Source organism: Notamacropus eugenii, chromosome 4 (genome assembly GCF_028372415.1).
Source record: "Notamacropus eugenii isolate mMacEug1 chromosome 4, mMacEug1.pri_v2, whole genome shotgun sequence".
Lineage (NCBI taxonomy): Eukaryota > Metazoa > Chordata > Mammalia > Diprotodontia > Macropodidae > Notamacropus > Notamacropus eugenii.
The window spans coordinates 394,967,163-394,993,565 of NC_092875.1; the positions used below are offsets into that span (position 1 = coordinate 394,967,163).

The 26,403-nt window shown below is 39.8% G+C and overlaps 1 protein-coding gene across 1 annotated transcript in view; it reads left to right on the plus strand.

The window, feature by feature from the left end:
• Window positions 1-11,605: 11,605 nt before the first annotated feature.
• Window positions 11,606-26,403, plus strand: part of PHLPP1 (PH domain and leucine rich repeat protein phosphatase 1) — a 299,915-nt gene continuing 285,117 nt past the window's right edge. Inside the window, exon 1 of the mRNA XM_072605517.1 lies at window positions 11,606-13,508. Within this exon, the coding sequence (XP_072461618.1) occupies window positions 11,846-13,508 (1,663 nt within the window). The 5' untranslated portion in view covers window positions 11,606-11,845. The remainder of the gene's footprint in view (window positions 13,509-26,403) is intronic.

The window sequence follows — 26,403 nt, forward strand, 5'->3', positions numbered from 1 at the left end:
GTCAACACAGTCTGGAGTGAAATATAATAATGCTGTACCTGTGGAGACTGAATATAGCTCAATTTATATCATGATCCACCCTCCTAGGGCCATTCAAGTAAAGTGGATATTGTCTCTGGTGTCAGAAATGAAACAAATCTCTCCTCCCTTTTCCACTCACTGACACCCATGGACAATGTATTTTACAGATTTCTAAGCCCATCAATAAAAAAAAAAAGAAAAAAAAAGGCCTCATATTCAGTGCAGTTTAAAATCTGGCCTGTCTATGCTTAGTAAGTGAGGGTGGTAAAACTATCAAGAATATTAAAATAATGATTTTATTTTTGGTTGCTTATGGTATCAAGTACCAAAAGACTTGCTCTACTGAAAATTTACTTCAAGACCTCTAGTAAAGGGGAACCCAGGACTTCTCAAAATAGCCCATTTTATTTGTTAATAGTCATCCAAGATGTTTAAAGGACTTTGAGGATTACAAAATACCTTTATAGGCATTATCCCATTTAAATCTCACAACAAATCTGTAACGTAGATGCTACCAGTTATTAGTCTCATTCCACAATCAAGGAAACTGAAGCTTAAATGACTTGAAAAGGTGGCATCAAGAGGCAGGTTTCCAGTCCAAATCTTTTTGGCCCCAACTACAGCATTCTATGTACAATATTGAATGCCTTGTTAAGAAGTTGTTTGTACTTTGTATATGGACTTCCAAGACTATGAGTATTATTTTCAGGATCTTTCTTGTATTTTTGTCTCCTATGAATAACTGCTATTCTTCCTGTGTTGTAGCTCCAAATCCCCAGAGTGTCTAACTTGATAAAGTCATGCAGGAAATTTTCTCCCTCCCATCATTTTAGCTTCAAGCTCTCTTGTTCAGGGTTTTTTTTTTTTGTAAGATGTCAAATAATTATATTTTCAAAAATTGGTTCTTGTTAGGTATACTCCATCCCTATCCAAGAGTCTATCATTCTTATATTTTTAACTATGGTCCAACGATCCAAACTGCATTCTCGGACATGATCTTCTTTACCAGTTGTTTATTTCCAAAACGTACGTTTCTCTTTGGAAGCCCTTATCTTTAGATGGCAGCTGTGACAAAAACACAATCTGTGTCCCCACAGATTTGGTGTCTCACCCCAAAATTCATAATTCCTAGAAATGCTCTCTAAGGATGTTTTGGCAGAAGTGAATCACTGGAAGTGCTTGTTAGTCTTCAGATTTGACAAGATTTGGAAGAGTCTGTCATGTAATAGATATGGCCCCAGAAGGATAGCAGATCTTGATGTCAGGTTAACAAATAGTTGGCTAGGGATAAAGGAACCACGGACTCCCATGATTTAGCCCTTATTTATTTTCACCATTATTGACTATCTTTCCTTCTGAGGTCACCTGCAGGTCCACATCATCATTCTTTGAAGTGTAAGTAGCTGCTTTCTCTTCAGAAGTTCCAGCTCCCCTCCTCTGTGGAAGAGCCTTATGCTTATTACTTGGTCCTAAGTAGTGAGTGGGGCTTCTCTCCTTCTCTGTGTCACATTCTTCTGTTCTCTGACTTCCTGATGCACGCAGGTCAGGATTCCCTTCTGCTTCTTCAGGTTATTTTAATCTTTCTTTTCTTTTCCTTTTCCCCTTCAACTACTTCCTTCATCCTTTTAAGGAGCACTTGAACAGTGGATCGACTGGAGAATAGAGAGCCTTTGTTCTGTAACATTGCAGTTACTTAGCAATAGCTCAAGAACAAGTATCCTGAACTCTTTTTAGGTCCAGGCAGAATTCCTATAACAGCATCCATCCCTTCCGGAGAGCCAGCCTAGAGCTGGGCCCCTTCCAATGCTGCATATGCCCTGAGTCCCTTCTGGTGCCACATGTGCTCTCCTTGGAGTTGGGTTCCTTCCAGGGACACATTTGCCCTGGTTTGAGCTGTCCCTGGAGGGTACACAGGGCACATGTGGCACAGAAGGTGCCTAGCTCCAGTCATACCCCATAGAAGGGATAATCCTTGTTACATTCCCCATGTTCTTCATAGCTGCTAGAAGTGAGAACTTCAACTCTCGGGCATCTGTTATTCCTATTGGTAGCTACCATGGTTAACTCTTGTAACTGTTGATCATTCCTGTTCTTGCTGAGAGATTACGGAGGGTCTGTGTTTCCCTTCCTAACCAGAAAGTCTGCCAACTTTCAGAGTTACATGTGTTTTGCTTTTGGCCAGGTTATTGTCTATGCCTAAGTCCTGCATGTCTTCAACATAGGGTAACCTTTAAATGTCTGTTGCAGAAGAGATTTGTGGAGTGTGTAGGGAAATTAGAATACCACTATTCCTTTCCTATCATCAAACAGCATCAACAAAACACTCAAACATGGGTGGTCTTCTACACTGGATTTTTACTAACACCACATTCCCATTATAGTTACTTGGAAAGATCACAGATTAAACAATTAAGTTATCTTCCTTCTGTTCAGTAATAGCTTTATTATTAGATTTATATCCACATGGTAAGAGATGGTTTAAAACTGTTAAATTCAAGAGAGGTAAAGATTAGTATTTACAATCAGTAGCTTACAAAAAGATTAAGTGAGAGAGAATCAGGCTAGGTTGATTTTTGGACTGAACGTCAGCTCCTGGTTGAGGGTTAACTTAGATAAAATTTCAGGATTCAGAACCACTGGGAGAAGGTTTAGGATACAGCTTCAAGGGATTACCCCCTATGATGTATTTCTAGGGATGTGACATATGAAGGTGCCAGCTGGCTATGGCTGCCTGCCTGGCTTCATTAAATCAAAGGTAACTTTTCAGTCTATGAAATACTTTTGGAGAAGAGTGTTATTTTTTTCAGTCTCTGTTTAGGATAGAAATGGCTGAAGTTGTAGTTGGAAGGACTCTGGCTAGATACAAATTTTAGCTAAAAGAAGTATTTGAGCATCAGAACAGGTTATGGGTGTGTCTTTTGCTGAAGAGATATGTTTCTAAAAAGTTTTATGTAAACCAAATGTTTTTTTTTTTAAAGTTGAATCATATTCTGAATGGTATTGTACTAGACTAGCTATCTAAGGAATCCTATGATGAATCCTTTTTTTGAAGAATATAATATACCTTGATTTGTTTTATAAATCTATATTTTTATTTACTTTTGAGTAAAGCAAGGAAAATCTTACTGAGGAAAGTATTGTGATGATTTTTACAGATTTTATAAATTAGACTGATCTTCCTACATTTGAGAGCACTTAGACTTTCCTACTTCAAGACAGAGACTTCATGATTTTCTAACACTGATTTTTATGATATTTGAGCATTTCTTGCTTACAAATTCTTCTGCTCTATTTGATTCATGTGAATTAGGATGTGGGGAATACAAAAAAGATCCAGAATTAAGAAAAAACCAATTTATTCACTAAAAAATCTGAAGAGTCAAGTAAAATCTAAAATAACACATTAAGAAATGGTTTAGAAATTATACTTATTAGGAATCTATTTGGTTGACCTGTATAAATTATGTTTTCTTGTTCTGTGGGGATAGGGGACAGGAAGCAAAGCCTTTAAAGAGGAAGGTAGAGCTAATCCTGCCTTTGAGGGTGCATATTTTTAAATTTTTTCATCATTGAGAACTCAGTGAATTACAGCAGCAATTTATTAAATGGGCTTCATAGCCAAAATCACTGAATAATAGCAATTAATTTAGGTTTCTACCCATTAATAACTCTTGATATGTAAACATTTTCAAATAAAACTAAATCCTCAATTGATAAAAGTACCAACTAAATGACTAGCTTGATCCTCAGATAATCAACAAACAATCTGATACCAACTAAGCAGTCCAAAATTTTCTGGCTCATAATGACTTGCAAGAGTTTATGCTCCATCAGCATAGCCTCTCATAGCCCAGGATCTCCTCTGTGCCATGATAAGGAAATGGAATAATACTTTAGTTGAGGATCTCCATTATCTCCATATATCTCTATATCTCCATTATAATTCAAGTGGCCTAATTGAGGAAAAAAAAATTCCAAAGCTTTTATTTTAGGTCTAAAGATGTAAGCACGATAATTCCAAAGTAGTCACTGATAAATCTTGCCAGTTTAAGTAAATTGTGATGACAAACTGTGAAAACTATGTAGTTTCTATTCACAGACTTTGCTAATAGTGTGAAATGTTTTAACAAATTGGCTTAAGGGTTTGAAACTGTTGAAGGTGACACTTTTTTTTCTAAAGGATTACTTCTGTTCCTTCACATGTGACCTTTTAAAAAGTATCTAGTCAGAAATTTTGCTTTAGGTTTTGAGACCATGACATTTCTGATATAACACACATGACTTCACTTGCTCTTTTACAAACAACATTGGGGTTTTGTCCCAATCTTTCTGTTAAGCAGAAAAATTTATGTATATCCCATAAATAGCTGAAAAACCCTTGGCAAAATTTTTTAAAAAAGCAACACTTCATAATTGTAATTCATATTTTTAAAAAAGAAGTATGGCACACATTAAACTTTGATTATTTTCCTTCGAATTTTATATTTCACTTGACAAGCTTCTATATTGTTTGGAAAATGATTTCAAAGGGAAATTTTCAAGGTGAATTGATGTCCTTTTTTCTTTCAAATTTGATTCCCTTTATTCTTTTAAGTTGTTTTGTTGATGCCCCCCTCCCTTTTTTAAAGACAAAGTCACAGAATTACACAATCATGGAATTTTTAGATTTGGAAGGAATCTCAGCAACCATCTAGTACAACCTGTACCAGAAAAGAATTCTAATTCTCACTAAAGCATCCCTGACAAGTGATTATTCAAGTGATTCTTGAATTCCTTTGCTCTTTGAAATATATTATTTCATTCCTTTCTGTGGTTTCTGATGGATGTAAAATAGTCTTGGAAATTTGAAATTCTCCAAGAAGGGGGAACACTTTACCCTAGAAGCAGTCCACTTCAGTTTTAGACAACTCTGTTAGGAAAGTGTTCTTGACATTAAGACTTTATTTAACTCTATGCAACTTTCATCTATTATTTCAGTTCATCCTTTTGGAGTAAAACAGAAATCTAATCTCTCTTCCACATGAAAACCCTTCTTATACTTAAACACAGTTACAATATCTCCTATGTCTTTTCTTCACCATGCTAGAAATTCCCATTTCTTTCAATGATCCTTATATGATACGGACTTAAGGTTTCTCTGTCATCCTGGCTGCCCTCCTTTGGATGTTCTCCAGCTTATCAAATTTTTTTCCCTAACTGTGGTATACAGAACTGATCAAATATTTCAGATGGGATCCGAATAGGGCATAGTGCAAGTGGGCTCTCATTTCTTAATATTTGAAAGCTATGCCTTTCTGACTTCAGTCCAAAAGCACATTACATATTTTTTTGGCTGCCACATTACATTCTTGGCTCACACTGAGTCCACTAAAACTCTTAAGTCGTTTTTTAGATAAACTGTTAAGCATGCCTCTTCCTAGTAATTGTGAAGTTGATTTTTGTTTTGGATCCTGATTCTGTCAGACAGTATGTTTGCTATTCCAGCCAGCTTGGTGTTTGTCGGTAAATTTGATAAGCAAATATCTATTCATTTATCAAAGTCATTAATAAATATGCTAAACAATAATCCCTGAAGCACTCTAGTAGAGATTTCCTTCCAAAAAGACTTTGACTACTCTTTGAGACTGGCCATTCAATTAGTTCTAAGTCCATCTAATAGTATTATCTTGGAGGTTATATTTCTTCATTGTTTTTAGCAACTTCCTTGCATCTGCTCTTCCAAAGAACCCATCCTTATAACAAAGAAAACAGTTAAGGTAGAAAACCCCACTGACAAAGCAACTGGGTTTGACAATGTATGCAAAATTTCTTAACTTCAATATTTCTCCTCTAAGAGAGAAAGGATATGTGTCTCATTTTCAGTTTCTGGAGCCAAGACTAGTCATTGCATTAAATTCTGATATTTTTTAGTGTTGTTTTCTTTTACATTATTGTAATTATTGTGCATGAGAGGCAGAGAATACTGGTCTTGGAGTCAGGAAGACCTATGTTCAAATCTGACATACTACCTGGTGACCATGGGCAAATAACATGTCAGTTGTCCTGCAAACTCTTCAAGTACATAAGTTATATATATATATATATATATATATATATATATATATATATATATATATATATATATATATATATATATATATATATATATATATATATACAGAGGAATAGTTGCTCTGCATTGTTGGAGGAATGTCGTTGCTCTGCATTGTTGGAGGAATGTCTTCACTATGAGGGAGTTGCCCACAAAGATTGGAAACGTGAACCTAAACGTTAATGAAACAAACAAAAAAACTGCATACTGTTCTTCTATCTTTGCTTTCTCTGTTTGGCATAAGTTCACACAAGTCTTCCTACATTTCTCTGAATTCAGCTTACTTATAATTTCATACAGTTCATATGTTCCATTATAGTATATTGTTTAGTTATTCCCCAGGGGATGGGTATCATTTTGTCTATATTTTTTTGCTTCTACAAAAAATGTTGTTATATTTTTGTATACATAAATCTTTCTCTCATTGACCTCCTTGAATTATATATTCAGCAGTGGGGATCATTAGGTCAAAGAATATGAATAGTTTAGTAACTTTCTGTTCTTTGCATTTAATTTACTAATACGGTTAACAAACATTTTTTTTTCTTTTTTGTGAATCCCTACCTTGTGAAAGATGCTTTACTTATCCAGAACATGATATGGTACATGTTTAATGTCATTTTAAAGCCTAATTGTTTGTTGCCCTATTTAATTAGTCTTTTCTTTCTAAGAACGCTTCAAATGCCTCTTTTTTTTAAACTGAGCATTCATCTTTTTTCATTATCAGGTTCAGGTTTGCAGGAAATTTCACCATGGATTATATCTTGAATTGCTTTGCTCTTTGGAATATATTATTTCATTCCTTTCTGTGGTTTCTGATGGATGAAAATAGTCTTGGAAATTTGAAGTTTCTTTTCTTTATAATTGAAAGTCTTTTTTCCTGGTGCCTTACAGAATTTTTTGTTTCAGTAGAACTGTTAAATTTAATCACTATATATCTTGAAATCTGCAAGCTAAGGTTTGTTTTCTGAAGTGGCCTGTGGATTACTTTGATTGGCTCTTAGTTTTCTGTGTTCAAAAGTTCTGGACAGTTTCCTTGCCTTATGACCAGGGTTTTTTTGACCAGGGTTCTTCTGAGGTAATCTGTCTGTATGAAACTTTTTGCTTGCATGGGGATCATATTTTCTTTTAATATTATTGCTTTTTTGCTTTTCTCTTCCAGGTTGTCCTTTACTTCTGTGTATTTGCATTCCCAATCAGTAATCCCCCTTTTTGCTCTTTGCTGAGAATTACCACTATGGATTCAAGTTTTTATACTCTGCCATTATTTCTATTTTACAGGCCATAAAATCTGCTTTTAGAATCCTTATTTCTCTTTTAAACAATTCAGGAATAATCTCTTGTAGTTTTGTGTTCTCTTGGGAATTCACAGAGTCTTCTGCCTTACCAAGTATTATATTTTTTCATCATTTTCCTTTTTCTTGCAATATTGATTCATAGATGTGTGGACTGATTTAGCTAGTCCAGAGGCCATATTCTTTCTGTTATTAATAGATTTCCTGTTTATTTACTTGTTCCTTTTTTTCTCCTTGTCTTTTTTTCTGAGATTTTTATGGTTTCCCCTTTCCCCTCTTTTGATCACTTTCTGACTCCTTCCCCTTTGATGGCAGTTTGATGGGGGCTAGAGGTCAGAGCCATTGGAGCTTCCTCTCACGCTAGGCAATTCACATTTCACCAGCCTCAGTTTCTGCCTCATGTGATTTTTAGGAGGACAGAACCAGCCCCATCTGGATGGTAGATCATTTTACTTTGGTTTACTGGAATGCTACATATACGCCCCTCTTTTCCTCAGTGTTCTAGGTTGAGTACAATTGCCACACAGAGTGCTGTGTTGTCACGATTCTGTTCCAGCCAGAGTAAGCTCCTGCCTTTTGATTTTCCATGGTACTGGGAGGAAAAGAGGGAGCAGGTAATGTGTAGTTCTTCTACATGCCCGTGGGTAGGCTTATGCAGATTTGTCAGAGCATAGTGTGTGTGTTCATCCTTTGTTGTGAAGAAGACAAGAAGACCATGCCATCAGAGAAATGATGACAGGACTTGCACTTGAATTTGTTTGTTGAGTGAGGGAGGGCTGTGCAAGGTCACCAGCCTCACTTCTCCTCCAGAGCCATCTGAATCCAGTGACCAGATGTTCATCAGGATGACTGGAGATGACCCAGGATGAGGCAGTTGGGGTTAAGCAACTTGCCCAAGGTCACACAGCTAGTGAGTGTCAGGTATCTGAGGGGAGATTTGAACTCAGACCCTCCTAACTCCTGCACTGGTGCTCTACGCACTGCACTACCTAGCTGAGCACAGTAGGTGATAGGAAAAGGAATGGTGAAGATGAATAGGTTAGAAATTAGAATGAGAATTAGTTCCTTCTGCTATTCATCTGATTTTTCTATCATTAAGGTTCTTGGTATCTTAGACCTTGGAGATAAGTAAAATTGCTTTCTCTCTTGTGCCTAATGCCTATTTTGGGGAAGTTTGCCAGATTGTGAGGATCAGAGAAATGGATAACCTTCTAATTTGTTTAACTATGACTACTAACAATATTCCAGTTTGATCAATGATTAAGTCCATTAGGAAATAAATTGAGATTATCTTGGAAATTTCAAACTGTATTGCTAAATATTGTAATATTAAATACTAGCTCAGCTTCTAGCATTTCAAATGATTTTGTTATTGAAATTTTTATATTTTCTTTCCTTTCATCCTCTACAAAGAACAAAAGCAACTCCTATATACGAGGACAAAAAATATTCCCTTGTTTGCCGACAAACAGTATTATCTAAGCTCACAACAGTGAACAAAGAAAAACTCCACAGGCAATAGGAACCCGGTGAGCAATGAGATCTTTCCTGGAAAGAAATGTTTTGTGTATAAGTATCTTCAGAAGAGAAAAGACAGAGATGATAAAATTAAAAACAAAAACAAACTTCTAACAAGGATGGGTAAAGAGAGGAACTAGAGACAAGAGCGGATATAGTTCAGTAATTTCTTATAGTGGTCTCAAATAAACTGTTGAGTACTCCAGAAGCTAGAAGTGATACAAAGCAGTAGTTTATGATTAAAAATAAAGTTCCAAAGTAGTGGGTTGACCCTTAAACTCTAGAAATCAGAAATATAAGATTAATATGAGAAATTTCTTTCCTTTGTGCAAGGAAGATTGGGAAGTGTGCTGAGTGACTAATGTAAGGAGGAAAGGACAAGACTGAAATTTAACATGGATCATAGAGCCTTTTCTAAAATAATTCCAGTAGATCTGTGATTTCATTGGAAAGGGCATTCCCTCTAGCCATGCAGATTGTAACCCATGCATGTCTGCTTATCCTGTGGGATTCTTTCCTATCTCCTCCATTAAGTTCTGGGAGAGGGTGTTCACCTGGGGTGCTGGAGGCCTTCCTCAATTTCTCTTTACCCCATTGCTAGGATTCTAGAAGAGCATATGGTCTAGGCCTCATCACCTTTATTAAAATTTCCTTGATAACATCCTTGAATTCTCTGAAATTCCTTCCTTTGTTATGTATCGTAGCCTGCTTATATTTTCTCTGTAACTCTCCATTGCTCTCTGTGTGATATTTATTTTTAGTTCTTTGGAGATAGCAGTAGTTCCATGACTTCAGTACTTCTAACCCTTTCATAAGAATCCTTCCTGACCAAGTTTTTTCCGAGTCTCACTCAAAGTCTTCATCTGCAAAAAAAAAAAAAGCTGTTGGTCTAAGCCAGAAGGTTTATTAAAAATTATTGTTATTTGTTGTTTAGTTGCGTCTGACTCTTCAGGACTCCATTCAGGGATTTTTGGGGAAAGATACTGAAGTGGTTCCCCATTTCTTTCTCCAACTTATTTTACAGATGAGCAACTGAGGCAAACTGGGTGAAGTGACTTGCCCAGGGTCACATAACTAGTAAGTGTCTGAGGCCAGATTTTAATTCAGGAAGATGAGTCTTTCTGACTTCAGACCCGGCACTCTACCCATTGTACCCAAATTATTGAGAACCCCTCCCAAAAAAGTTTTTATGTGGTTTTGTCAGTATCTATTGATATTTACCATATTAGAAATGAACATACCCTATCATTATGGAAAGTTTAGGCCTATACTTTGAGAGTTCCTGGTCTGGGTGTACTTCAATATATCCTCTAATGTATCCTCAAAATCCTATTATTCTGGCCCAGAGAAAAGGATTTGATAGTCCACACTCTCCCTTTAAATAGGGTTTCTTGGGCAGGTCATGGGAAAGCAAATCACTGATTGAGAGCTAGCAGGGACCTTCTACATGATCTGCATCATTCTGTCAGCTCCTCCTGTCCTGCGCATGATGGATCGATTGTCTGCATTCCTAGCATCTTGCACAGGGCCTGGGACGGAGAAGGTGCTTAATAAACTCTTTGATTGATTGGCTGTATCTAGCCCCCGCCTTCAATTTCCTGCGGCTCCCTGGTCTCTGTCTTTGTGACCCGATGGTCTCTACTGTCGGGGGTTTTCTTGGCAAGGGTACCGGGGTGGTTTGCCCTTTCCTTCTCCAGCGGATATGACTTGCCCGGGGTCACGCAGCTAGTCGGCGTCTGCATCTGGATTTGAACCCCGGTCTTCCTGACTCCAGGCCCAGTGCTCTGTCTATGGAGCCTCCTTTCCCGGCACAGATAAGGAATCTGAGGGATACTCCCCGGAGGTGACCTGCCCAAGGTCAAGGGTCTTACAGATGCGGTGTTCGGATGCAAACCCGGTTCAGCCTCCAGTGCACAAAGATGCGATTCCCCGCCCAAAGCTGAAGGAGTATGGGGTGGGTAGTAAGTGGGAGGAAGTGAGGGAGGAGAAGGGTGTGAAGGGCCCACACACCCACGGAGGCACTGGATCAAGGTGGAAAGGTACCTGCGGCTAAGTGTCCTTAATGGTCACCAGGCAGCGGGCAGCAACCAGGGGCAGACCCAAAGCACGCCCCTCCCAGCCCCCTGCCCAACAGTAGAGGGCACCGTTCCCATGCCACACAGCCCAGCTCCAGGGCTAGAGAGGGTGGGCTGGTGCGAAAGGTCCGCCGGGAATCGTAGTCTTTCGGCTTCCACTTGCGGGGAGTTTCCTATTCACTCAGAACTCTATTTCCCATGATGCTGCGCGTAGCTTCGTGGTCTCCATTTCCCACCCTCCATCCTCCTCCTCCTTTTCCCACCTGGCGGCCTCCTCCGGAGCTGCGGCGGAGAGAAACCTCCCAGGAAACAGCCCCTGTACGCACGCGTCACGTTTGTTTACCCTGAAGCCCCACCTCCCTCACGGTCTCTTCGGGGCCCTCCCCGTGCCCCGCCCCATCTCGCCGTGGAATGCCGTCACGCCAACGATGCATATTCATGACCCGGCACGGTGCTCCCCTCCCCTCGCTCCCTCCCGCCTTCCACCCGGCCCAGACCCCAGCTTCATTAATATTCAATGAGCCCGTCTCCAGGACTGCTGGTTCGCCCGGGAAGGTGGGGGGAGGGGGCGTGGCTAGAGGCCTGGGCGCCCGAGTCCGGGGCGGGGAGGAGGAGGAGGCGGAGGCGGTGAGGCGGGCGAGCGGGATGGAACCCCGAGACACCGACGGAATGCTCCGAATTGCCACATAATCCCCTGGAACGGCAGCCCCGAACGCCATTGGCTTCTCCTTCCCGGTTCCTCCTCCTCCTCCGCCGCCGCCGCCCTCTCCCACCTTCGCTTCACCTCCTCCCGCTCCCTTCTCCTGGCTCCGGAGCTGGGGGGGGAGACGCACAGCTCCACTGCAATGGAGCCCGCCGCCGCGGCCACGGTGCAGCGACTCCCAGAGACCAGCAGGGAGGACCGGGCTCCGGCTCTGGCGGCGGCGGCGGGGGGCGGCGGCCGGAGCCCAGGCAGCCCCCTGCCCTCGGGGACCCCGACCATGCAGTTCCTCCCGGGCGGTGGGGCCGGGGAGGAGGCCCCCGCCGGGCCGCTGCCGGGCAAAGCCGGGGGCACCGTGCGGAGGAGGAGGAGAGGGGCGCCCCTGCTCGCGGCCAACGGGGCTCCCCCGGCCCCCGGGGCGGGCAGCGGCGCCAACTCCCTGCTCCTCCGGAGGGGGCGGCTGAAGAGGAATCTGTCCGCCGCCGCCACCTCGTCCTCCTCCTCCAATTCCTCGGCCGCCGCCGCCGCCTCCCACTCCTCCAGCGCTGCCAGCCTGGCCGCCTCCGGCTCGGCCTCGGCGTCGCTGTGCACCCGGAGCCTGGACAGGAAGACGCTGCTGCTGAAGCATCGGCAGATGATGCAGCTGCAGCCGTCCGACCGCGACTGGGTGAGGCACCAGCTGCAGCGGGGCTGCGTGCACGTCTTCGACCGCCACATGGCCTCGACTTACCTGCGCCCGGTGCTCTGCACGCTGGACACCACGGCCGGAGAGGTGGCGGCCCGCCTGCTGCAGCTGGGGCACAAAGGCGGCGCCGGCGGCGTGGTCATGAAGGTTGTGGGTCGGGGGCCCTCGCAGCCGCACTGGCTGGGACCTGCCTCGGACGCCCCGACGGCCCGCCGCGGGGGCGTCCCCTCCGGCGCTTGCGAGAGGCAGGTGGCCCGGGGCCCCGAATTGACAGCGCCGGACGAGGAGCCCGGGGAGCGGCCGCCGAGGAAGAACGGGCTGGGGGAGCTCGTCGAGCCCGCCGTCGGGGGGAAGCCGCGCACGCCCCCGGGGGATCTGCCGCTCCGGAGCGACGCGGGGAGATTTGTGGGGTGCCTGACCCACGGCAGCCCGGCGCCTTCGGACTTAAGCCCGGGGGATGTGTACGCAGGGGTCCCGGGCTCCCTGCTGGGTGACCTGCGGCCGGTGGACTGCGTGGTGGGAGGCCCGGCCTCGGACACCGAGAGTTTCAGCCTGAGCCCCAGCGCCGAGAGCGTGTCGGACCGACTGGACCCCTACAGCAGCGGGGGGGGCGGGGGCAGCTCCTCGTCGGAGGAGCTGGAGGCCGATTCCACCCTTGCCCCTGTGCCAGCCCCGACGCCCACGGAGGGGTCGGGCCTCGCCCTTCCCCCGGGCTGCTCGGCTCCGTCTCTGGCGGGCGGGCCGGTGGCGGAGAAGCCCGGCGATTTCCCGCCACTCCATCCTTCTTCACTTGCTGGCCCAGCGCAGTCACCACCGAAAACCCCGAAGGGGGTGGACAGCCGCGGTGGGGTCGCCCAGGACGGGCCTCTGGAGAAGGCGCCCGGAGGAGTTGGTGTCCCCGCTCCGTCGCCGCCTGGGCACGGAGGAGCCGCGGACAAGACCGTCCCGATGCCCACCTTGTACGTGCAGTTTCACGGAGAGACGACCCGTCGGCTGGAGGCACACGAGAAGCCCCTGCAGATTCAAAATGACTACCTCTTCCAGCTGGGATTTAGGGAGCTGTGGAGGGTGCAGGAGGAGGGCATGGATTCGGAGATCGGGTGCCTCATCCGCTTCTATGCAGGTAAGACCAGAACCCTGTTCCTCGAGGTCGTCTACCCCAAGACACCATCCCCTTGGTATTGAGCGGAGAAGAAAGTGTTTTCACCCTTCTCTTGAGTGTGTCAACTTATCCAAGTAAACATAAGACCTCCTACATGTTTCCATCCGTTGCTTCTTCAAAACTGTTTAATCTTAAAATGAAAAATTTCCTAATCTTTAAGATTTTAGTCAAAGTCCTGAGGGTGAGGATGGTGGTGGTGGCTTAATCCCAGAAGTAAAGTGTGTTACCTTGGATAACCGTACTGAGCATATTTAAGGTTGCTCACCCTGGAGACCCTTCCTTCTTAGTTGGACTATGGATATGAGACAGTTTTTGATTTCAAGAGACTCCTCTGTCATGCATGATTTTTATTTTATAGAAAATAATGGCAAAAATGTATGGGAGCTCATTTTTACTCTACTCAACTGTGTTCATAACAACCCTAAGAAACCTGAGTGCCCTTGCTTTGCTCCTGACATTTGATTTTCTTTTCCTGATCACCTTTTGTTGACACATTCTTCAATGTTTTCCCTCACTTTCTTCCTTGTGCTACAATTTCAGGTTTCATCCTGATGTTTAAAATGATTACTCCAGCTGCCTCTTCTTGTTTTGTTACTTCTTGGTGGTTTTAATTCAGAGAAGAACTGACCATTGAAATCCTCCACTGTGACTTAGCATAGATGCTGGTCATTTGTTAGTAGCCAGGTCATATTTGAATCACAAGAAGGTATGAACAGCATGCTTACCTAGTCCTTTTTTCAGGTTTGATCTGAAGCCCCTTCTGTCTTCTGCAGTCCCAGGTTGACTGGGGTTGTCTTTGCAGCTAAGAGCTTGGGGAGATGCCGACTTTTGGAAGGGATGAACACAACATTCTAGTTGACATTTTTGTGGTTTATATGTAAACCATCTACATCCTTACTTTTCTCTAGTCTGAGGGGTTTTTTTTTAATGAGAAGTATGGCATGTCCTAGCTAAAGCATAAGCGATTTCCTACCAACTTTCCAGTATTTTGACAGGAACAGAATAACAAATGTATATGCTTATCCCAAATGTGTGATGTTCTATAAATTCTAGCTCTCCTCTTATTCTTATATTGCTAAATATTAAAATTTGCAAGAATTTTTATGTCCCCAATTGGTTTTTGTTGGTACTGAGTTTTGATCTGTTGGCAAAAAGTTTATTCCTATATATAGAGATAAAATTGGCCAGACTATAGAGATGTTCCTGCATTGAGTTTCATTCAAGTTTTTCTAAAATTATTCATTGCTTCTCTTAGATTAGGAAAATACGGCCAATGTCTTAATTGAATGAAGTTTATTTCAAAAGTGATAAATGTAATGAAGTAAAATGTTCAACTTTTGAAATTCTTTACAGGTTAGAAACTGGGTGATTTTTTTTTCTTCACTCCGGTAGTTCCTTGTCTTTTTCCTGTCTTTAATAGAATTTGTAAAATATTATTACTTTATCAAAGCATTAAACATTACTATTGTAGCAAAAACATGTCTAATGTAACTCTAGAGTGTAGGTCAGTTTCATGATCAAAGTAAATATAATCAGCAAATGTCTCAAAATCAAAAGGGATATTTTGTATTTTTAATTTTGCCAGTGTTCCATTTAGCATCACTGCTTTGTCAAAATATTGCAAAGATTTCACATTACTTTTTCCTCTTTGAAAATATGAAAGCTAATTAATACTGTTAAACACTGATGTCACTACCCTACATCAAAACATGAATTTGGAGCCAGGTTCAGATAAAGAACTTGTCAGATTTTTTTATAAATCTTTTGTTCTATGTTACATTTGTGCTCTTAAGTCAGAATTACTTTGGACCAAGACATTATTAAGTGAATACTCTAGGAGTGCGATACAACACTTGTTACAGATAACAGTTTAATGAGATTGGTCTAAATTGTTGAAAAATAAAAAGATCTTGCCAAAAAGTGATCTCATAGTCAAGGTGACCCTCAACCCCATGTATTTGGGAGACTTACAGTTGTCTAAATAATAGCACATAGTAGGGCAGTCAGGTGTTTTATGTTGCAATCATTCTTTCCTGCAAAGATATAAATAGGCCAATTTCAGTGTTCTGAATAACTTCCTTTGCAAAGAGAATGAGAGAATTCAGCTGCCATTGCTGAAATATTCTCCATAGCTTCATTTTGTACTTCATGATTAAGTAGCAGTGTTGTCTTTCTGTTTAATGTAGTTAGGATTAAGAAAGACTCAAGTTTTGAGTCATTTTATGCAACCATAAAAAAAATTCTGTATTTAAATGCTGCTTATTTTTAAAATAAATTTAATTTTTAATATTTATCACTTGAGAATTTTCTTTCTCTTGGGAAACCTAATTATTTTTCTATGTTGCTTTATATAAACTAGTGTATTCTTTAAAATCAAGGAAAGGTTATTTTGGGATTTCAATTTCACATTTATTTGAGGGATAAAATTAATTTAAGTAGATCTGAAGCTCATGTATCTATTTATAGTACTGTTCATGAAAACTTATTTTGAAAAAAGTTATACCTGTTTAAGTAGCCATTCTCTAAGCTGATTTAAAAGATAGCAATCTTTTAATGTGACAGTTTCTTCATCTGAAGTTGCAGCATGTAAAAGCTGTTGAGCCATTGTCTGGTCATTGTAGAAGATGCTTTAAAATTTGATTACCTTTTACAATCATGTAAAAATTTTCCTGAAAGGGAATTGTCATAGATAACATAAAATTCCATGGATGTAAACTGATTGGCATAACTTATGGAATCATAAATATTAGTGATTAGAATGCTGTAGCAACTAGAACCAAGAGCCTGTTGATGAAATAGTGGAGCAATGTTAAGCCATATGTTTTCTGTTTCGGAATAGAACTCCTTTCCACTGCATTTTCAAAGCCAAATTCTAGCTATTCACTTCAAGTTTTAACAAGGAGAAATGGTGTTGACAACCCATCCATTGTGTGTAGTGAATATTCGTACCAGGCATTTTGATGTGTGACTCATTAGGATTGCTCTGAAGTGAATATCTTCACCTCTTCTGTTTCCTCTCCTCACCTTTCTGGAAATTATAAAAATCTTACACCACATATATGAAAACCTGGAAGGTGTTTTTTATCATTAAGCTGTAATATTGACTGTCAGGTTCTTATTACTGTAAGTACAGTACTATTGGATAACACAGCATGAACATGTGATACCAGTATGTGGTTAAGAACAGTATTTTAATTTTAAAAACAAAGGGTTTGAATCCATCTTTGCTAAAGTGCATTCTATCTTTTACTTTACCACCATGGTTTCCTATCTGTAATAATGATGGCACTGGATTTTGTTGTCTTTACATGAGAAGTCTTAGAAATATGTTCACACGTGTTAGCTCATTCTTAGAAAAACCTGTGACATAGGGAAGAACAGGTATCATTCCTTTTTTAGAGATGGAGAGACTCATGGTCAGAGAGATTTGACTGTCTTGCCTGAGGTTGTGTGTCCATAGCTAAGCTGAGAATAAAACACAGGTGTTCATCTTGCAGTCGAATCTTCTTTTTTACTAAACTATACCCAATTTTATACTTTTCTAACATTTGAATTATTCACTTAAGTTAAAAATGTTCAGAAAATCTGCTATTTTTGCTTGCAACAGTGAAATTATCTTAGTCACAAGTGGTATTTCTCATGCACATGTGTTCATCTTTACAATGCAACTTCTTAACATGTAAAAATGATTATTCAAGGGAACAAATAAATAGGCATTGCAGACACGGAATCAATATTTAGTTCAGTCACCCTGATATTTTAGGTAATGTGAAGAATTGTAGTTTTTCTCTCTCTCGTTGAAGTAGACCTGCATTTGTTAAACTTTGGCTTTCCTGTACTTGACCCTCCCATGGTAGTGACCTGGGGTTCTCAAAGGCAGTGCTACCATAAGTGCTAGGAGGTCCTACCAAGTTGGAAAAGCTTTGAGTGTGGGTGTAGTGCCTTTGTGGTCTCACAGCTGAGCTAAGCCCGGAGAGGTTCATCACCATGTTAATTTGAGGGTGATGAATTTTAGGGCTACCACAACTCATGAAAATTCTTGTGCTAAAGTTGCAGTGGTATTTTGATCTGCTTTAGTGGAGAGAATATTCACACTGATCAGATTCTTAAGATATTAAAGTTTGTATTAATAGGAATAACATACTTCATTTTAGGCAATATTTATGTGAATCTGAGTGAAGATTCAGCCATTAACATGAGGTTATGGCAACTGTTCCACCTCAGAGACAGAGAACTTATTCATGACAAGGTGCTAAAAATATCTATAATGAAAATGCAGTGTTATGTAAAAATAATGGGAGGGGGGGAGGGAAAGACTTATCCAGATAGGGTATTTGGATGTCTCTACCTAACTAGAACTTGTCAGCCTTGTTGTCCTTCATTATTAATATGGTGAAATGATGGAAAGTGAGAGCTGGAAGGGAATTTCGAGATTATCTAATTCAATTCTCTTAGTTTTACTAAGGAGAATGAGATCCAGAATGAGATGATGGGATTTGTCTATGGTCGCACCAAGTTATTGGTTGAGCTGAATCCTGAATCTTGTCCTCCAGATTCCTAGTCCAGAGCTGTTCCCACAAAACCACGCAGTTGTTAGAATCTGTTAAGCAGCTGAATGATGGTTTCTGTATGATTGTTCCCTTACAGTGTTTGTGTCACTGAGGCAGTGATATTTTTTTAAACAGGCATTTCCCCAATGACAGGAGATTCAGAGATGCCACCTGCCGTTAGTATCTTTGTTTCACATAATCATTAGTTCTTCCTCATTGAGAGGAACTAGATGGATTTTTTTGAGTGAGCAACGCTTTAGAGGGTGGGCAAAAGTTTCTTTGAATAGGTGATTTTATTTTTCTTTTCAGAGGCAACTCCTGCTCTAGCTTTGAAATGAATTAATGAGACATCTGTCAAATGAAGCATCTTAAATGAATGATTTTGCCATGTTCCAGGGTTGGACATTCTAGCTGGACAGGAGAAAGGGCTTAATTGTCCTGTGAAATCTGAGGAATCCTGAAGTCACTCAGTGGAAAAACAGCTCATTTAAAGGGGCCTGGCATTTCAAGAGGGAGAAAGAGATGACATGAAAATGTCTAAAGCAGCCTGAGAATCCTTGGGAAAAGAAGTTTTTTTTCAAAGGAAAGTGCCCCCCTCCCCACTCCCCTTAATCATATTCATCTGGCATGGTACTAATAATACCCCCTGTAATGAATGGTTTTTAATCTGATGTAGCTGGATTAACATTGTAGAATATCTTTGGCTTCATACTCCTTTTTTGTTCTTTAGAAAAAATGAGCTTAATCTGAATGGACAAGTGCTAGAACTTCTGGTCTATAGGGATATACTCTTCCTCAGTTTGTGTCTTTTTTATAGTCTAAAGATGTTTTGCTGTTTGTGTTTGTATCTAGCTTTCATGGTCCAACTGCAGTAAAATCAGATATTTGAAACAATTCAAGGAACTGGTAAGACCAGCCTTGATTCGACCTGTCTTAGCATTGTTGTGATGAAAGCATTTCCTAAACTGTTCTTGCAGGTTTAGAACTGGAAGGGACCTCAAAGGTCATTTGTCTAATACCCTTTATTTGATAGATGAGGAACCAAGTGCAGATAATTTATTCATATTTCCTAAACTAAAGTCACTTGGGGCATTGGCAGGCAGCAGGGCCAGAAATTGAACATATGTGCTGTCTCCAAACCCAGAGAATCCTTTCCCACTGTTTCACAAGGGATTTGAAGTACTTAATTTTAGATGTGAAATAGGAAGACATATTTTGGGATATAAATTGATATTGATTGATCTGTGTCTGTTTACGTGAATTAAAATGATTGTAGATTATTTATGGCATGAAGAAATGATAAAGTTCTCCATTTAATTTTTAATTCTAAAGACAGTAGTCATTGAACAAACACTTATTAAGCCTTTTCTGAGTACTCTATCATACTGAAGATGGGTAGAAAAAGTTTAAATCAGACCTGCATTGTAAACTTCTAACCTCAGATAGGTTAGACCAGAAACAGTGATGAGGTTTGGTTGCCTCAGGTCACATGACAGGACAGAGAGTACAGTGGCAACCTTACATTTTTCTTTTTTTTTTTTTTTTCTTTTTTTATTTTTTTTTTTTTTTATTTTTTTAATGTTTAACAATCACTGCCATATAATTGCGATTTTATCCCTCCCCACCCACCCCCCACTACCTCCCTCCCTCCCCCCGACTGCATACAATTCTGTATAGATTCTACATATACTTTCCTATTGAGTATATTTTCACTATAGTCATGCTATGTAGTCAGACTAAGATAGATGAAAGAATCCGTATAACAAATCAGAACATGATACACAAACAGATACACATACACAAACATGATCTGCTACATTATGTGAGTGACTTCCATATTTCTCTCTCTGAGTGTGGAAGGCATTTTGCCTTGAGGTCCACCATTGGGATTTTTTTTTTCAGAAGTTCTTGTGTTATTACAAAAATCTAAGTCTACCAGAAAAAACTCTCACACACTGTGGTTGTTGCTGTGCATAAAGTTCTCCTGGTTCTGCTCCTTTCACTCAGCATCAGGTCATATAAGTCCTTCCAGGCCTCTCTGAAGTCTTCTTGTTCATCATTTCTTATGGCACAATAGTACTCCATTACATTCATAAACCATAATTTATTCAGCCATTCCCCAATTGATGGACATCCCCCTGACTTCCAGTTTTTGGCAACTACATAGAGTGCTGCTATAAATATTTTTGTACATGTGGGACCCTTTCCCATTTTTATGATCTCTTGGGGATATAGTCCTAGTAGTGATATTGCTGGGTCAAAGGGTATGCACATTTTTGTAGCCCTTTGGGCATAGTTCCAAATTGCTCTCCAGAATGGTTGGATGCGCTCACAGCTCCACCAACAATGAATTAGTGTTCCAACTCTCCCACATCCTCTCCAGCATTTATCATTTTCTTGTTCTGTCATGTTTGCCAATCTTATAGGCGTGATGTGGTACCTCAGAGTTGTTTTGATTTGCATCTCTCTAACCAATAGTGATTTAGAGCATTTTTTCATATGATTATAGATAGCTTTAATTTCTTCCTCTGAAAATTGCCTGTTCATATCCTTTGACCATTTATCAATTGGGGAATGACTTGTATGATTATACATTTGGGTCAGTTCTCTGTATATTCTAGAAATGTGGCCTTTATCCCCGAGCTTAGCTGTAAAAATTTTTTCCCAATTTACTACATCCCTCCGGATTTTCAACCTTACATTTTTCGATGGACAGCTAAAGTCTTTTGGTGGCTACAAGCAGCAGGCTGTGTATTGTGCAGGTCTGGTTTAAGTAATAGGATGTCTGATCTTATGGAACACAAGACATGTATCTTAGGTTGTCACTTGTGGAAAGGTTTGTAACACGGTGGTAAGGCTGACACTTGACTTGAACCCATAGTTAATCTTGCCGTGTAATAATGAGTTAAGTTAGGTACAAAGCAAAATGCTATGTGATAATGTAGGAACAGCTAGGTGGCATAGTGGGTAAAGCACTGGGCCTTCAGGCAAGAGTTCAAATCTGGCCTCAGACACTTCCTAGCTGACCTTGGGCAAGTCACCTAACCCTATTTCCCTTCGTTTCCTTATCTCTACAGTGAACTGCAGAAGAAAATGGCAAACCATTCCATTATCTCTGCGAAGATAACCCCGTTTGAGGTCATAAAGAGTCAGATGGGGCTGAAAAATGACTGAACAAAAAATGTGATATATATAGGGTAGGGATGAGTAGAAGGTCTTAGCAGATATAAGAGTGTAGGGAAGATTTCATTGGAAGAGTAATGTTTCAGTTTGGCTTTAAAGGACGTTGGAATTTAGTAAATGAAGGTGAGGTAGAGAGAATATATTCTGGGGATAGGGAGGTATCTAGGTAAGAGAAAGTCAGGTGTGTTCCTCAGGGCCCGAGAGTAGTCCATTTTGGTCAGAAAGGCAAACTGTGGTACCAGATCATAGAGAGCCTTGAATGCCAGGCCTTTCATTTGATTGTCACATAGCAGGGATTAAGGGATTCTCCTCTCTTCCCTTCCTCCTTGTTGCAGGATTACATAGATCAATTAACTTTACGTGTAAATAACCTTTAGGCTAGCACTTGACTTGATCTCATGTTTAATGTTTTCCTGATCGCTAGAGTAATCCAGGAGTATATTTGCATATGTTTGTATCAATAAAGATATTGGCATTTCTCAATCAGCTAAAAACTCAGTGTCGCCATCAGTTCATCAGACCTTATTTGTTTAATGAACTGGAGGAACTGTCTTTCCTGATAGTGGTTAACTCATAGCTAGATATACTAATTTCCTTAATATTATTGAATGTGTAATTTAACAATAAAGTCAGCAATACAACAAAGATATGAATAATTATTTGTTAAGTTGTGAGAAAAATCACAGCTTGAGTGCCATGCCATACTGCACTGTAACTGGAGATGACTTCTTATTCCTGAAAATATAGTTCCACCATGTAGTTCACTCTGGATATCAAAGTCTTTTCATAAGAATTCTCTTCATCCTTTTTCAAGACAAAGGTTAAAAGAATTCCAATCAAAAAGAAACCTCCTTCCACTTCCTTTCTTCAGTTTCTTTCTGGTCATGGCAGAAGAATAAGTAATGTCTTCAGTCTCTCTCAAGTTTTTACTCTGAACAGTTTCCAGACTCCTCATAAAGTTTTCTTTGTAATGTTTCTTCATTAAATAAATTAAAACAGTTCTGACAACACAGACACTCCCTTCACCCTCTTTCTCTCTTTCTCCATAGTTTCTCTCAAAACATCTTCACTCACTATCCTCAGTTTTCTAAAAAATTACCAGCACTAGCTGCCAGCTGTTAAAGCTGCAGTAATAGTGAAAATAGTGTAGAAGTGACTTTTAAAACATATTACACTTAGAGCTGCGTCTGTGATAGTGCAAGTGTGACATTTTGTAGGTAAGAAAAATGAGGCTTGTGATCTTTGAGTGATAGGCACCAGAAACCAGTTATTTAAAGTGATAGAGCTGAGACTTGAGTTAAATCTTTTGACTCTGACTTCTCTTTCCCCACTAAACAAAGGTGTCTCATAATAGATCTTTGGAATCCAGAGATTCCAAACAGAAAAATAATAAAAAAATGCTTTATTTTTAGCTTATATAAGAGTTTATATTTGTAAACATTGTGGCTTTTTAAAAAATCCTAAGAATTTTCTTTGGAAACCGAATTTGTTCATAACAAAATGGGCTCATTTCCTATTGGACAAGTCACTTTTCTTCCCTGGACCTCAGTTTCCTCATCCATAAAATATGAGGGTTAGACAGTGCTCTTTGAGGTCCCTTCCATCTCATGATTCATGATCTTGGGATCCCATTCTGTGAAATTACATGTTGAAAAGGCAAAACTGCTTGTGGGAAAGTTTGTATTGCAGTTTCCTAGTAGTTTTTGAGATACCTAGTTATCATAGGCATATAGATTTAGAGCTTAAAGGTACCTTGGGGTTATCTCTCCTAACCTCTTTTTACAGAAGAGAAAACTGAGGCCCAGAGAGATTAAGTGAATTGTTCGAGGTTACACAGGTGGCAGAGCCAGATTTCAAATCCAAGTCCTCTGACTGCAAATCCAGCATTTGCTCATAGCATCATGCTAAATTCTTTAAGAACATCATTAAAAATACCTGCTACAAAGTACTTTTTAAAAATAAATGCTTCAGTGCTTGTGAAATAGATCTGCAGTCTTAGGTTTAGAGGAGGTAGTCAGATTTTCTTTTAACTCAGACCTTCTTTCTACATTTTCTTATACCTCACACTTTTTTAAAAAAATTGAATAGCCAGTTATTTTAATGATATGTAAGTGTAAAATCTTCTCAAGTCCTCGTGAATTAATGTGGGATTAATTCTTGGAACACAAGGTCTGGCAGGTTCTTTGATATCAAATTGGAGTTTGGGCCTGGTCAGTGAATTTGAGGACCAACCCAGATAAATTCAGAGAGGGTGATGAATTTAATTAGAAATGTCAAATTTCTGTGAGATAATTAAAATACAGTCTTTTTCATTGTGAATTCAATGATTGTCATCAATCACAAACATCTCAAGATGCAAAAAAAAAAAAAAAAAGGAAAGAGAATCACATAAGAAACTGAACTTTTACCGTGTGCGATGTTCTATTTTTATTTTTAAAAGCATATTTATGTATAAATACACATGCATATGTAATAAGGTAGTGACAAATGACTCAGTTTTTATTGGTGAGGTGATTGGGAACTGGTAAATTTCATTCAGAATCATTCACTAAATCACCTAAGCTTTTCTCCCTTGTGGGGAAGGTATTTGTTCTGTTCTTGCTCCTTCTGTCTTTAGTGAATCTTGTTTCTGATTCAGTATCCAGTGGAGATAGACTTTCATTCATATACCTGCTTCAGTTACTAACGTGTTAGAACATTGGACTTATGTTCCCAAGTTCCTGATAACTTTCTGAAGACCCAGTTAGAGTAAAGTATGAATTGTACTCATTAAGGATTTTCACTGTAATATACAGTGTCTATTCCTTCTTTAATTTACAGTTGAGGATGCTTGAGTCCTGAAAGGGAAAGTGGTTTACCATACTGAGATTGTATAATGCTAGTCAAGTAGCTATGCCGGTTGTTTTTCCTTATTCAAGTACTGTATGATTGGAGATATGTTTCTAGGGACATTTCTTTTGAAACAGAATTTCTATTTGTATTGAGAGAGTTTTTCTTTTGAGGTGCGGTGGATTTGACCAGTCCATTCCTGACTCCATTTTGGTATTCCATGAGGGGAGCAAAGTGTGAGTTTTCTACTGTATTTGGCTATGTAGTTATATGGTTGTAGTCTTTGTTATGAATGCTTAGAGACAGATCAGTTTCTTGGAGGGAAGGAGCAGTTTGATGACAGGATTTAGAGATATGATTTCTTGCTATCATTTGCACTCATCTCTCTCCACATGCTTAAAGCAAGAAAGTTGAAACCCTTAGGAAGAAAGACTGCTGATGCCACCTTACAAGTCCAGTCCCTTTGGCTAAAAAGCTGGTCGAAGAGCCAAATCCCCTGAGTTCTCCCGCAGGGGAGTGGGACGAGATATGGACATTCTGCCATACTCATTAGTCATCATAGGACTTACTGACGTAGTAGACTGGATTGGATTGGATTTCTAATCCAATACTCATTTTAATATATCATACCTCTGTGTATTGGCTTAGAGTTCTTGCTGTTTTTACTATGTTAAATTAAAGGATTATAAGCAAATTGATGAAGATACTTAAAATGTTGGGTTGTTTCTCTATTCTTTTCAGATCAAGATAGTTTAGTTTCTTCTGCAGTGTGGCCAGTGCTTTTAAGAAGTTGAATCTCACTTTGACAGATTGTATGATGCTTCTAATGTTCTAATAGAACAGATGGACATTTTAACTGCACAGAGGGAAATTAGATTTCATTAATGATACTCTCATCCAATGGGGGATTTGAACTTCAGAGGGATTTGAACTTTAGCGGTATATGGTGAGTTGAGAGGAGGGGCAATGTTAGAAAATCAGAAGGATGTGTAGTTAGTGTTTTGAAATGTAAATTATTTTTGATTAGAAAGAAAATGGAATAGCTTACTGTAGTGTTATTGTGTTTTTAGGTAAGAAACCTAAGATGAAAAAGTTTACTTTCACCTATCTAAGTTTTAAAGCAAATTCATTGTGTGTGTATACATACACACACATACACATTTATATATACCTATATACATACGTATTATATATTTTAAATTTTCTGTTTTCTTGCATTAAGAAAACATTAAGAGTAGCACATTTTATAAGAGTTAAGTCAGTCAGTTGGATTTACACATTTATATCTTTTACAGTGATTAAAAAAAATTAAAGCAACTTAGCATGTTTTTGTTAGTGCTTCCTTTCTGTACCAAATTTCAGAAGTCTTACTATCCATGAAAACTGCTAGCACCTCAAATTCTTTTTCTCTGAATAGAAAGAAGAAAGAAAAAAAGAACCCCCTTGCTTTTACTACAGATAGTCAGTCATCTGTGAGTATAAATAAGTATGTTGGAAGTGAGACATTTCCTTTTACCTTAGATTGAATTTCAATCTCTTATCTTAAGCTGAATAGCATTTGTAGTGTAGAAGTAATGTATCTAATCAATTAATTCTCCAGAGTTTACCATTCCTTTTCTGTAAGATAAAAGAAGCTTTAAAACACAAAAATACAAAGAGAATACAAACTCATTGTCATTGGTATATAGAATATGTACTCCAGATGCAGAAACAGAGAGAAAACCTATTCCTTGGTGGGAGTGTTCTTTTAGTGATGTGACTGTGGTGCAGCCGACTTTCAGGCTTATGTAAAAATTGAATCTCCTGGATGAAAAGAAACAGTTCTATGTTCAACAGATTAGGTCCCTGTCACTCCTTTCTTCTCCCTACCTTTCTCTTTCCTCCCTTTTCCTCCCTGAGAGTAGTGGTTATATTTGTAGGGCATGGGGGCAATTCAGTTTTCATTAAAAAACAGCAGTTATGAACTAATTTTATAAATCTCCATCAAGATTTATTAGGGGCAAAATTTCTGACTTTTAATGACCAAATCCTAGTGAATCTCCTGTGACGTGGCTAAGGGGAGGTAGGGAGGAGTTCTCTGTCAAATGTGCCATACTGAAGGACTCTCTCCCTGATTTTCTGCACCTATCTCCACTCCACCTTTATGAGATACTTGATTTGACTGCCAAACATGCAATCTTTGTGATTGACAACTCCTGCTACTCAAAATACATAGTGCTGGAGAGCCAGAGAGGAATCCTTTCCAGCTTTAGGAAGCACTATGCAGTGCCAGTGGGAACTACTCAAGCCCATGG